Source organism: Rutilus rutilus (assembly GCF_951802725.1).
Source record: "Rutilus rutilus genome assembly, chromosome: 12".
NCBI classification, from domain to species: Eukaryota; Metazoa; Chordata; class Actinopteri; order Cypriniformes; family Leuciscidae; genus Rutilus; species Rutilus rutilus.
In genome coordinates this window covers 39,891,970-39,905,307 of record NC_140217.1, presented here as the reverse complement: position 1 = coordinate 39,905,307, position 13,338 = coordinate 39,891,970, and the positions used below count along the sequence as shown (strand labels likewise).

General features: G+C 35.6%; 1 protein-coding gene across 1 annotated transcript in view; it reads right to left on the bottom strand.

The window, feature by feature from the left end:
- Positions 1-6,534: 6,534 nt before the first annotated feature.
- snta1 (syntrophin, alpha 1) overlaps positions 6,535-13,338 on the bottom strand; it is a 30,300-nt gene continuing 23,496 nt past the window's right edge. Inside the window, exons 3-8 of the mRNA XM_084426208.1 lie at positions 12,530-12,713; positions 11,636-11,825; positions 11,428-11,549; positions 10,693-10,889; positions 8,409-8,596; positions 6,535-7,005 (exon numbers count right to left, since the gene is read on the bottom strand). Coding sequence (XP_084282334.1) covers positions 6,913-7,005; positions 8,409-8,596; positions 10,693-10,889; positions 11,428-11,549; positions 11,636-11,825; positions 12,530-12,713 — 974 coding nt within the window. The 3' untranslated portion in view covers positions 6,535-6,912. The remainder of the gene's footprint in view (positions 7,006-8,408; positions 8,597-10,692; positions 10,890-11,427; positions 11,550-11,635; positions 11,826-12,529; positions 12,714-13,338) is intronic.

Here is a 13,338-nt window from a genome sequence, read left to right as displayed (position 1 = left end):
CTGTACCAAATATTAACATTGATTTTCTCAGGTGTTCAAATACTTATTTGCAGCTGTATCATACAAATAAATAGTTAAAAAATCATACATTTTAGATTATGTCTCTCACAGTGGACATGCACCTACGATGACAATTTCAGACCCCTCCATGATTTCTAAGTGGGAGAACTTGCAAAATAGCAGGGTGTTCAAATACTTATTTTCCTCACTGTATATATATATATACACATACACACATATACACACACACACACACACACACGTGTATATATATATATATTACTGATTCAACATCAAGGTTAATGGGTTTATTATGAAACACACACATGTGCACCGTAACGCAATATGAATCACTTTGCATAAAAGCATCAGCAGAATGAATAAATGTATAAATGATAATTAGCCTGAATGCGCCTGAAATGAGCCTAGAATGACTGATAATGAGCTACGGAGAAATTAAACTATAACCCACCTGTTACAGATTTAACAGTACATCTGTTCTGTGATGAGATATAAATATGAAGAATAAAATATGAGCAAGGACAGATCTGTCATCATCTCACGAGGTTTCTTCTGTGAAACACAAATGGAGAAGTTCAGCTGAATGTCCACGGCTGAAAGTGATTCACTGCAACAATAAATTAGTCCAATTAGCTGGCCTATATCAATTAAATGGGGCTATATGTAGAATTCAGAAAGCCTTGTTAAAGTCTAATTTTCTAAGCAAATTTTAAATACATAAATGTAAATTCACCAAAAACAAACCAGTTTTTCTTGTTTTTTTTTTTTTAAAGAATTTAAAATGTATCTTAACGCTATTTAATCCTCAGTAAATTAGAAAGCAAGTAAAACAACCTCAGTTTGTAATGTCTTTAATGTTGTATATTCCTCTAAATAATATCTTACCCTCATGGTCTTTTTTCTATCTTCTTATATTTTTCCTTTGTTATTGTTTTTATAGCAAATCTTTTTTTTTTTTTTTTTTTTTTACATATTGTTGATATATTTTGTGTATTGTATACAAAGTTGTATATCATTAATGTTATCTCTGTACGGTTTGCAAGCATAATCATTAAAAAAAAAAGTCACATTAATGAAATCAAAATTTACCACATGTACTTTGTTAGCGCACATTATGTGATTCAATGGCCAGAAATCCTTTTTTGTTCTTCAATTAGAAGTAAAAAGTTTACAAAATACCTTTGCAGCGTCCACGCTAATGAGAGCTATGGGTAGATGAATATGTAATAGCCTACGCTTTCCTCTCAATATCAAAATAAACACACAACAAACATGTCAGCGGTGAGATGTGTGTGTGTGTGTGTGTGTGTGTGAACCATAGACAGGTGTGAACCAGCTGTGAGTGTCCAGCATCATGTCGACAGAATGAGGAAATGAACTCTTCCGGCTCTCCGTGGTTTCACTGTTCTACGGTAGGGGGCGCTATTACACATCATCTGAAAGAGTTCTGAATCTCCTGATCAAAACACAGGCGAGGAAGAAGCAGAAACAAGCGATATCATTATGTAAGCAGATGCAAATAACAGTAAGTAAAAAGCATATATTACAGATGGAAATGTCGACCCATTGATCATCGTTCTGAATCTGGATGTAGTCTTTGATAAACACGCTTTTTTTCTCAAAATCTTTTTTTTTTTTAATGAAACTTATCAATCCACATTCAAGTGTTAAAAGAATGAATGCATGAAGCTAGAATAAAACGTTTATTATTATTATTTCTCTGATATATTGGGAAAGAGTTCAAATTAGCCTACACTGTTATGATAGTTTGATTATAACGTATATTTTAGACTGTGGTTTGAATCCCTCTTCTTTGACACATTGACATTACTGTACAGAACGGCTCTTTTGTCTATTTTATCCGGAATATTGAGTTCATTTAATGTTCTGTCATTGAACAGAAGAGAGGCTCTCGGGAGCGCGCGTAACCGTCATATCCTTTTCCCGGCAAAAACGTCCCGAGGACATTCTTACATACGGCCCCTTTAATAACATCATTTAATTTCAATTCAGCATTTCAAACTTAACTTGAAAAGTGTGGTTACTGTCTGTCTTTAAAAGTAAGTGACACTGATATGTATTTATATACATTTATACATTTGTCTCAAACTAAAACATAACAATCTGTTCTTATATCTTATAGTATAATATCTGTTCTTATAGTATATATCTTATAGTATAATATCTGTTCTTAATTGACAACTTTATTGACAAACATTATAAGCAGGCCTTTAGGGTAAAAGATAAATTATGAAAAATGTATAACTGAAGTTCACTTTTATAAACCATAAAAATAATTCTGCAATAATAATATTAAATCACTAAGCCTGAAACATCACATAAACACATCTAAACAGAGCTCTGTTTTGAATTCATCTATATTTCATTACAAATCAATTAATGTGAACCTTGAATTCAGCGATTTAGAAACTTCACACACGAACAGAACAGAAGCATCGTTCAGAATGAATCAGTGATTCATTTGATTCATCCCTATGAAGCTCACAGACACGTGGCTTCTGGCAGGTTCTTAATGCACCCATTTTCCCTCTTCTCTTCCTCCTGAGTGCTTTCCATTTTTCTATCTAATCATCTCTCTCTCTCTCTCTCATCTCAATTTTTCCAGCTAACTGATAGAAACACAGCGGCCTGCTGCCAATCTCTGTTGCCATGCCGACGGTTGCCGGGTAAAGGTGTGTTATGTTTGTTGGTTTTGAGTGAACCTTGATTAATTGCTTTGATAACACAGTGTTATTATTATCCATCAATATTGTCCCGAATATAGCCTACCTGCACTCTTCATTTCACTCACTGAATTGTTCTGCGATATAATTATTTTCTGTAGAAAATGTTTATTCTCTGGAAAAAAGGTCATTTTTAAAAAGGTATCAATTTGCATGGACTCAAATCTGACTCAGTATGAAAAATAAATAAATGTCCTTAAACGTGTTATTGAACATTGAACACAGAAGTGAATGACTCAAATCATGATAGATGGGACTCTCTTTAGTGTTTTACATTTTTTACATTTTTTAGCCCATATTTTGATTTAAAAAAAAATCTAAATTTGCCTAATTTTATTCTATTTAATTGTATTATTAAAATAATAATAAGTTGTATTATTTTATTGAAAATAAAATATCATTCTTTCATTTCCAAATGTAATTTTTTTCTAAAATGCTAAAAAAATGATATATACATTTTTTCATTATTATTTATTTGATGATGTATCTATTTAAAATAATAATAATATTTTTTTCTAATATGCAAAAAAAATATTTAAAATATTTTTTCATTATTATGTATTTTCTATTTAATCTTTATTTTTATTTTAAATAATAATAACAACAATCATTTTATTATTTTATTGTAATTAAAATATCTTTTATTGTCATATGTAGTTTTTCTCTAAAACACAACCCAAAAAATTATGATTTTTTTATTTTATTTATATATTTTTTATTTAATTTTATTATTAAAATAATAATAATTATTTTTATTTTTTATTGAAATGAAAATATTCTTTCATTATCATATAGTTTTTTTCTAAAATGCTAAAAAAATCCATTCTTATATTTGTGTTTGTTTATATATATATATATATATATTATATTTTTTATATTATTAAAATAACAACAACAATTTTATTGAAATTAAAATATCATTCTTTTCACTCGTTATACGAATGATAAGGAAACATTCTATTGTATCATTCTTCAAACATGAACGACGCATAAATGTTTTTGTGCTAATGTGTTGAGGATGTCATTAAAGACCACATAACTTTGAACAAATTCTATAAATGTGACTGTAAGAACGTTTGTTCATAACCTTCTGAGAAGGTTCCCTGTCAGACCTCAGTAATCTCTCTATAGAGTCTCAACAATATTTCTATTTATATCTCAATATGAGGAATTCACATTCATTTTATACTTCTATACTCTTACTAAATGACATCTAGTGACTCGCTTGTGTCTACATTTACATTTACATTTATTCATTTAGCTGACGCTTTTTATCCAAAGCGACTTACAATTGCTATATATGTCAGAGGTCGCACGCCTCTGGAGCAACTAGGGGTTAAGTGTCTTGCTCAGGGACACATTGGTGTCTCGCAGTGGATTCGAACCCGGGTCTCTCACACCAAAGGCATGTGTCTTATCCATTGCGCCACCACCACCCCTAGCATTATTTTTCCTAAGAAACATCTCAAAAACAGCTGTTACCCAGTGTGCCGATGCATTGAATATGTTCCCTCAGAAGCCGGTTGGTGGACTGTTTGGTGTGTGTGTGTGTGTGTGTGTGTGTGTTTTATTGGGCTTCTCGTCCGTGTTTTTGACCATATATGAGAGCAAGCGTTCCCTGGCCTCTCTTGAAATGATCCACAACCCAAGAAAACTCCAGCGAGGATGAAGTCAACAGTTATATTTATTGCAATTTTATATACAAACAACCCTTAAAGGCACTGTTTAAATAAGGATATAATGATTTTCCTTTTGATAGCTAACATAGGTTGAATATAGTTTAGTTTGAATTATATATTACAATTTAGTAGAGTGTAAAAAAAGGCCACATGAAGGATATTCTCCACCTCCGCAAGCTGGGACAGTCTGGTTGTAAAAGTACCGTCACAGTGTAACGAGACAAAAAGAGTCTTAAACGTGTGAAAACAGGGAGACATCCTTGAGGAATACCGCCGTTATCCACACAGATCAGTTCAAAAGATAGAAAACCCATATTGCATGTGTTCAGAATATACTGCATACTGCCTGTACTGTGCAGCAATGATCATTGTTATTCCCGCATGTAGCGTCTGCTCATCCCAGAGGAATCGGAGGCTCTCGGAACGTTCTGCCTAGAAGTAACGTATTGTTTTTTTTTTTTAATATATTTTTAATATTAATATTTTAAAAATAAAATTGTTTTTTTAATATTTAATATTTTAATAACATTGTTAACGTATTGTTAATTTTACAGTATCGTATAATGTTAATTTAAAGTTATCTGGTCTTTAATAATGCTATCAAAACATTGGAACAAAAATGTTATTCATGCATCATTTATGGAACGGTTTTAAACATAACTATTTTTTCTTTTTCTTTAGATGGCTCAAAACATTCAAAAGAAACGTTCCCACAACACTTGCAAAATGAGAAATTGAGAAAACATAAAAGGAAACATTCACATAACCAAAGTCTGTTTTGAACATTAATGCAAAAAAAATAATTCAGTTTTGGGCGTCGGATAAAATGATGATTCAAAGAAAATTCTAAATCCACTGCATTTGTCACAATGGAAATGGAAGGTCAAGTGCAGTGCATTGTGGTATAGAGTTTTCTGTGCTCATTTTGGCATTTGTTGCATGTTGTAGTGCATACAGTGACATGTACATGTAGTATGCATGCAGAAAACTGCACAGTATATACAGTATATGCTATTCTGAACACATCTGAGAGGTCAGATCATGTGGACTGGACTGCTAGTAATGCTCATTATGCTCACTAGAGGTCAGTATAACTTAGTTATTTAACATGAACACAAACTGAATTACAAGCGTTTCTCAGATCTAGTGAAGGTTTGTCCAATTTTAAATCTGATTTGCAATTCTCCGTTGAGAGTTTTATTTGTAGTTTTGACGTGTAAAATAAACAAAAGAGTGAGGCATAACCATATTTCCCTTACAAAATCAACATATAAATACTATGGTATATGAACATGATAATCATCAAGTACCACAGTATGAATCAATCACCGTACCATGGTACTACCACGGTAGCTTTAGTAAGGGTTTGGCAGGTTGACTCTCTCTCTCTCTCTCTTCACAGATGCATAGATTCATAGTAGATATTCTGGAAGATGACGTATCTTAAAGGGATACTCCACTTTAAAATGAAAATTCTGTCATCATATACTCACCCTCATGTTGTTTCAAACCTGTATGAATTTCTTTCTTCTGCTGAACAGCAAGGAAGATATTTAGAAGAATGTCAGTAACCAGACAGTTTCTGGTCCCATTGACTTCCACAGTATATTTTTTTCCTACTATGGAAGTCAATGAGACCAGAAACTGGTTACTGATATTCTTCTAAATATCTTCCTTTCTGTTCAGCAGAAGAAAGAAATTCATACAGGTTTGAAACAACATGAGGGTGAGTATATGATGACAGAATTGTCATTTTAAAGTGGCGTATCCCTTTAAAAAGGTTATGTTCAAAATCAGAAGCAAGTCAAATTAGTCATTTCTCACAGATTTGAGGTTTTATTTCTCAAACCGCTCTCAGCTGCCAAACGTTAAAGCCCTTTCCTTGATCAGAGCGGCTGCGTGTTTCACAGTCTCGCACAAACCGTGCAACACTAGTTCTGTTCAAAACCTAGTGAGCGCCTTACGTAGACAGCATTTCAAGGCATCATTGGAAGGCTAGCAGCAAATCTGAGTATAAAATCGATATAAGATGGTGATGACACAAGAGAAATTATAATAAATAATTAAATTTATTATTTATTTATTTATTTGATTGATTTGCAATGGACGTTTATTTGTATGCTTATTGCATCATTTTTAATCTTAGCAACATGTCAATGTCAAATCATAATGTTCACATGAAGAGCACTATCTGTGTAGCATCCCGAGGTGCAGACCGGATGCTGCCTATGTAGACTCACTAGGTTCTAGAACACAGTTTAATATCTTGTCTTGTTCCTGTCGCCGCTCTGAAAACATACGATTAACGTGATTATGTTTTTTAAACATTCACAAAGTTTAGCCGAGATACAAACCAATAGAACGAGAAAGAATAAAAAGGACAGAGCTATGAGGAGGTCATCACTGCTTGGCTTTCGGTCTTGACAGTCTGTGATGGAAGATTTGGTTTGATGTCCAGTGGTCCACCGTTACGCCAACAGCCCGAGGCGCTTGACCTTGGCTGACAGGAACGAGTGAATGATGAAGACGATGGTTTTAGGGCACGAGTGAAGGTCCAGTTGCTGAAAAAAAAACAGGAGAAAGAGAAGAATGCCATTAAATTACATAGAAAGGAGAAATCGACGCTTCTCAGATGTTTCTCCTGAGAAAAAGACCCTAATAATCTCACATTTCATCTCAATATGAACTCATCAAACTCTTCCAGAAAGCTGAGCGAAAACATTTCCGGTAACACTTTATTTTACAGTGTCCTTGTTACATGTGTTACATGCACTTACCATAGTAATAACAGTAAATTATGCATAATTACATGAAAATAACCCTCAACCAAACCCTAACCCTATAGTAAGTACATGTAGTTAGTTAATATTACTCAGTACTTAAATATATAATTACACTGTAACACGGACACCGTAAAATAAAGTGTAACCACATTTCCTAATAGGAAGTAGTAGAGCTGCATAATTAACCGTTAAAAGATTGCAATCTCAATTTAAACACCCACATGATCTCATTCCTTAATGACAGTGATTCGGCTGCGTCTATTAAATAGAGATTTGTTTGTAGTTCAGATATAAACACTAATGTTGTCTACGGAAGACATCAAAATAGAGTGAAAGTAACGTTGCTTCAAATAACGATTGTATCGATTATATCGTTACGTCAGTAGGTGGCGACAAGTGACTGTTAAAAATGTATTTGTCATTGAATCATTCATTCAAGAGAATCATTCAAAACAACTGATTCATCCAGTAATGAAACAAGTGAAGTATTTATGAGCGAGTCATTGAATCATTCATTCAAGAGATTTTGTCATTGAATCATTCATTCAAGAGATTTTGTCATTGAATCATTCATTTAAGACATTTGTTAAAAAACACTGATTCATCCAGTAATGAAACGAGTGAAGTATTTATGAGCGAGTCATTGAATCATTCATTCAAGAGAATCATTCAAAACAACTGATTCATCCAGTAATGAATCGAGTGAAGTATTTATGAGCGAGTCATTGAATCATTCATTCAAGAGATTTGTTCAAAAACACTGATTCATCCAGTAATGAAACGAGTGAAGTATTTATGAGCGAGTCATTGAATCATTCATTCAAGAGAATCATTCAAAACAACTGATTCATCCATTAATGAATCGAGTTAAGTATTTATGAGCGAGTCATTGAATCATTCATTCAAGAGATTTGTTCAAAAACACTGATTCATCCAATATATTTTTTTAAATACTTAATTCAGAATAATTAAACATTTTAAATAGACTGCAGCAATTAACATTTTGTCAGAACCTCTAGTAAAAATGACATGTTATTTTGTTTAGTTGTCTGTTCAGAATCATGGGAGAATCGTGATCTCTGTTCGAAACAAGGAAATGGTGATTCTGGATTGGTCCAGACTCGTGCAGCTCTAGGAAGGAGTAATGCAATCAGGGTGTAAAGTGCAAAAGCGTGTCTCACGATCTCGGCTTCTGGGCCTCCGAAGTCGAGGAACATCATGCGTACGCCGTCGTCTGAGGACATGCGCAGACGCTCGAACGGCTGCTGGAGGAGAACGTTCTTCCTGACGCCGGCCTCCTCCGTGAACAACGAGAAGCCTTTGTCTATGTGAACGCTCAACAAACACGGCTTCCCGTTCCAGCTGCACGCTGCAGGAAACACACAGGATCACGGGCTTCAATCACAAGGAAAAACTAGGAAAAACACTTAAATAAAGCTGGAATAAAAAATAGAAATATTAGATTAGAAAAACTTCAGCTAAACTGATATTTGAGATTTTGCCTTGGCAATTTACTGAATTAAGTTTAAGCACAAAATGGAAATAAATACAAAATTGAAATAAAAATAAATTAAACCTAAATAGTATTGTTTAAAAACAATAAAGCTGACAGACACACATAACAAAAATCAATGAATTAAAATGAAATAGGCAAAAAACACTGTAATAGTAAATAATACTAAAATTGGCAAACATTATAACAACTACATAAATTTAAATATATTCCTCATTTCTTAGTCATTTTGGTTAAAATCGTATGCCAGATGAATAAATGTAAATCTAACATTAAAAAATACAGAAAATAGTATTTTATCATTTCTGCACCTCTAACAGTAATTAAACAAAAGTATTTCACTTTGTCACATGACCTCATTATGCGTATGTTTAATTTAGTAAGAGCCAGTTATCAAATATGAAACAAAAAAGTATTTTTAATTATGGCAGACTTCAAAAAATCACGGTAGACATGAAATGCAATGCATTGTGGGATACATTGCACAGTGTGCTCTGGATGCACATTTTTAAGTCCCCCTGTGTTGAAAATCCAGCTTTTAATGTTGTTTATGTGTCTATGTGGTGTTTTTAATCTGCTTTAAGACACGCCATGTGTAAGTTCATAAGTCGACACCATTGCTGAGTATTTCCTCCTTAAAACTGCAGTGAACCAAAGACAGTCTCAAAAACACGCTTTGAAATCGCTGGTGTTTCTGACGTCACAAACTACCTTGTAACCAATCAGATCAACGTGTGATCGTCAACCAGTGGATCTCTGAGCTGAGTGAGTGAGTGGAGGCGGGGCTCATTTGCATATTCATAGAACCACGCATACTAAATGAGGCGAGGGTGTCCAGTTACATTCAAGATATTTTAAGGCATGCATTTTTTTTAAATATGCCATTTTGGTGATCAAAGATGAGTTTTAAGGGCTAAAATGATTGACTACAGGGGGACTTTAAATGAATAAATCATGGTATACATACTGGTGCTCCTGGGCTATTCATAATTTCAGCCTATAGGATTTTATCAGGTCACAAAAGACAAACAAAGATAGTCTAAACCAGCGGTCAGCATGAGGAGGGATAAACACAGAGTAGTGCAGGTTAAAATCTCATGCTTTAATAGTATTTATAGCACCTAACTTAATAAATCAGGTTGTGTGACTATGAGGAACGATTACTTCAAAAGTTAAGTCCCTATGCAAGTTTGAGGGACTCTTAATTAAATACACACACATCTCTCTGGCTGTGATTATTCCTCCACAGGTTGTCTGGTGTAAACACACTGGAGTGCAGCACATCACTGAACCAGCAGAGGGTGATGAACACACACACACACACACACACACACACACACACACACACACACACACACACACATCAGACCAGTAGTGGGAAGTTCGGATCATTTTACTGATTCGGATCTTTGAATCTCATTCAGCAAAATGAACGAATCATTTCGTTCATTTCAGTAGACTATAATTAAAATGTCATGTTAAATAGCCCAACACATCTAGTACTTACGACAAATGTTGATTACAAAATAAAATTAAACTTGCAGCCAAAGCCAAATTATAAGAAACCGACATGTTTAATTAATTGATTATCGAACTTCGAGACGTTACGTTAGTTCAGTCAACTCGTCAGTGTCTGATCTTGAAGAACGAACGACTCGAACCCGAACCAGAAGAGTGAGAAGACTCAAGAGATGAACTAATCATTTGTCTGTCCGGTACTGACAGCATAGTCTCTATGGGACTGACAGGAAGAACGAAAGACTCGAGAGATGAGCTAATCATTTCTGTTTCATGAACAGAACCAGTGGGATGTTGCGCGAATGCGCGTTCAACACAAAATGAACGAATCACTCTGAGACAACTCTGTGGTCACGAGTCATGTTAAAGATTCGTTGAAAATGAACTACATCACTCCATCACACCTGTTTGTGCACTGTCTGTGCGAGCGTTACCTGTGGTGACCTCCTGCACGAGCTCGGCGGCCCCGTGGGAGCCCTCCACCAGCAGGTGTGTCCAGGTGGACAGGTCTTTGGCGGTGTCCACTCTGAACAGGTGCGTCTCCACCCCCTGCTTCGTGCCCAAACGCAGACCGAACGTCAGCTCAGAGTCGTGGACGGAGGAACTCTTCCCCGGCCCAGAGTGAACCAGCCTGACACACACACACACACACACAGGGCACATATTAGTACACGTACAACTCAACTCATTACTCATCTACTTGATAAACTGAACAGATGAGGCTCTAAAAATATGATTAGATGAGACATGTATATTTATTTATTTGAATATTTTTTTTATGCTAAATAGTCTAAGAATGTGTACATGAACTAAAGAAAGAAAGAATAAAATATATTACTATCAATTAAAGTGTGTGTGAGTGTGCTTGCGTGTGTATGTGTGTGCATGTGAGTGTGTGCTTGCGTGTACGTGTGTGTGTGTGCATGTGAGTGTGTGTGTATGTGTGCGTGTGTGTGTGCATATGAGTGTGCTTGCGTGTGTTTGTGTGTGCGTGTGTGTGTGAGTGTGTGTGTGCATGTGAGTGTGTGTGTGAGTGCGTGTGTGTGCATGTGAGTGTGTGTGTGAGTGCGCGTGTGAGTGAGTGAGTGCATACATGTGTGTGAGTGTACATGTGAGTGTGTGTATGAGTGTGTGTGTGTGTGTGTGTGTGTGTGTGTGTGTGTGTGTACCTGGTGGTAATTAACGGATAGCTCTTGTCTGGGCTGCTGAGAGTCTCTTTGCTGTCAGGTAGAGATGTGTACAACAGTAGATCTCTGTCCGTCAACACCGCCAGTATCGGCCTCTCTGAACCCTGACAACACACACACACACACACACATAAGGCTCTGCTGCATGATTTCTCTCTCTCATATCTCATCATGTGTGTGTGTTTCTCACCTGCTCGATGATCCAGCCGATGTGCCTGATGTCGAGGCTGGACTGCAGGGTCTTCAGCTCTTCTTTGGCTCTGCTCAGTAAAGCTGCGCTGCCGGTCTGGATGGCGTTATACCAGGCCTGAGCCATCGCCTGATCCTTCGCCCGCAGAAACACCGACTGCTTTCTGTCCGACGACACCACCTCGAAATACCTACCGAGAGAAGGACCGAAGAGGAGACTTCACACCACAAGTCTCAGTATGACCTCTCTGTTTTAAATAATAGGCATAATGCCATACTTATCATTATAAACCATTCTTTTGCCAGCTAATTAGTCAAATTGTAGGCTGATTTTGGTGCATTAATGTAGAATTTTTTGAGCCATGGCGTGATCTTTAGCCCACAAAAACACTGACGGATCTGAAGGATCATGTGACACTGAAGACTGGAGTAATGATGCTGGAAATTCAGCTTTGATCACAGGAATAAATTACACTTTACTGGATATTCACATAGAAAACAGATATTTTAAACTGTAATAATATGTCACAATTTTTACTGTGTTTTTGATTAAATAAATGCAGCCTTGGTGAGCAGAAGAGAATACTTTGTTATTTTTTATTTTTTATTAAAGAATCATACTGACCCCAAACTTTTGAACAGAAGTGTGTATTTATTGTTATTATTATAAATCGATATAACTGTGTGTGGGTTTATTCGAGAAAACAAACAATGCCTGCTAAAGCTCCTTGCTTCATGTAAAAACAAAACAAAACATTTGAATGCACGAATACAATGGATAACTGTTTAGGAGTTTAGCAGTCTGGCATAGAAAGTGTTTAATGTTTGAAATGGAGTAAGTCCTGATGTTATGATAATGAGACTGAATATGTAAGCTGTGTGTGTGTGTCTGTACCGGTCCTCCGTGTCAGGCGGACACTGTTTGCGGGTCACATGGCACATTCGGAGCGGGAGGCTCCGGGTCTCTTTAAGCGCGGGGTCCGACTGCTTCTGTGGGGTGGATGGAGGAGAGTCCAGCACTGGGGGTCCTGACGTCGAGCCACCCTTAAAAAACGCTGACATCTCCTTAATGTACTTCACTACAGAGAGAGAGAGAGAGAGAGAGAGACAGAGAGAGAGAGAGAGAGACAGAGAGAGAGAGACAGAGAGAGAGAGAGAGAGACATTATTCCTTCTGCTCACTGTAATGGATTTTTGTCATTTCAACTGTATTTTACTGTAATATGTACAGTATAATACTGTTAAATAAGCTAACAGTATAATACTGTAAATAGCAAAGGATTATGGGAAAATATATTCTTCCCTACTGTAAATAAATTTACAGTAGCAACAACGCCAGCCAAAAACTGACCAATGGCAAGGGAGATTTCTTTTCAAGTTTTTTTCCGGTTGGTGGGAAAAACGGAGGAAAGACTCAACAAAAAGGTTAGTACTTTTTCTTTAATTATTTTATGTAAAACTGAGACATTAATAATAAAAGGATGTAATAGGAAATAATTTCTAATACTGTAAATAAAAATACGGTACTTGTACTGTAAATGAAAAACACTCATACTATAAATAAAAATAAAGTATACAGTATTATTACTGTAAAGGAAAATTACAGTAATGATACTGTAAACACTTTTACAGTAACTTACTAGCATCCAGCTGCCAATAAGTTACTGTAAAATTGATGGTGAAATATGGGTCACGTCTTTGTAAC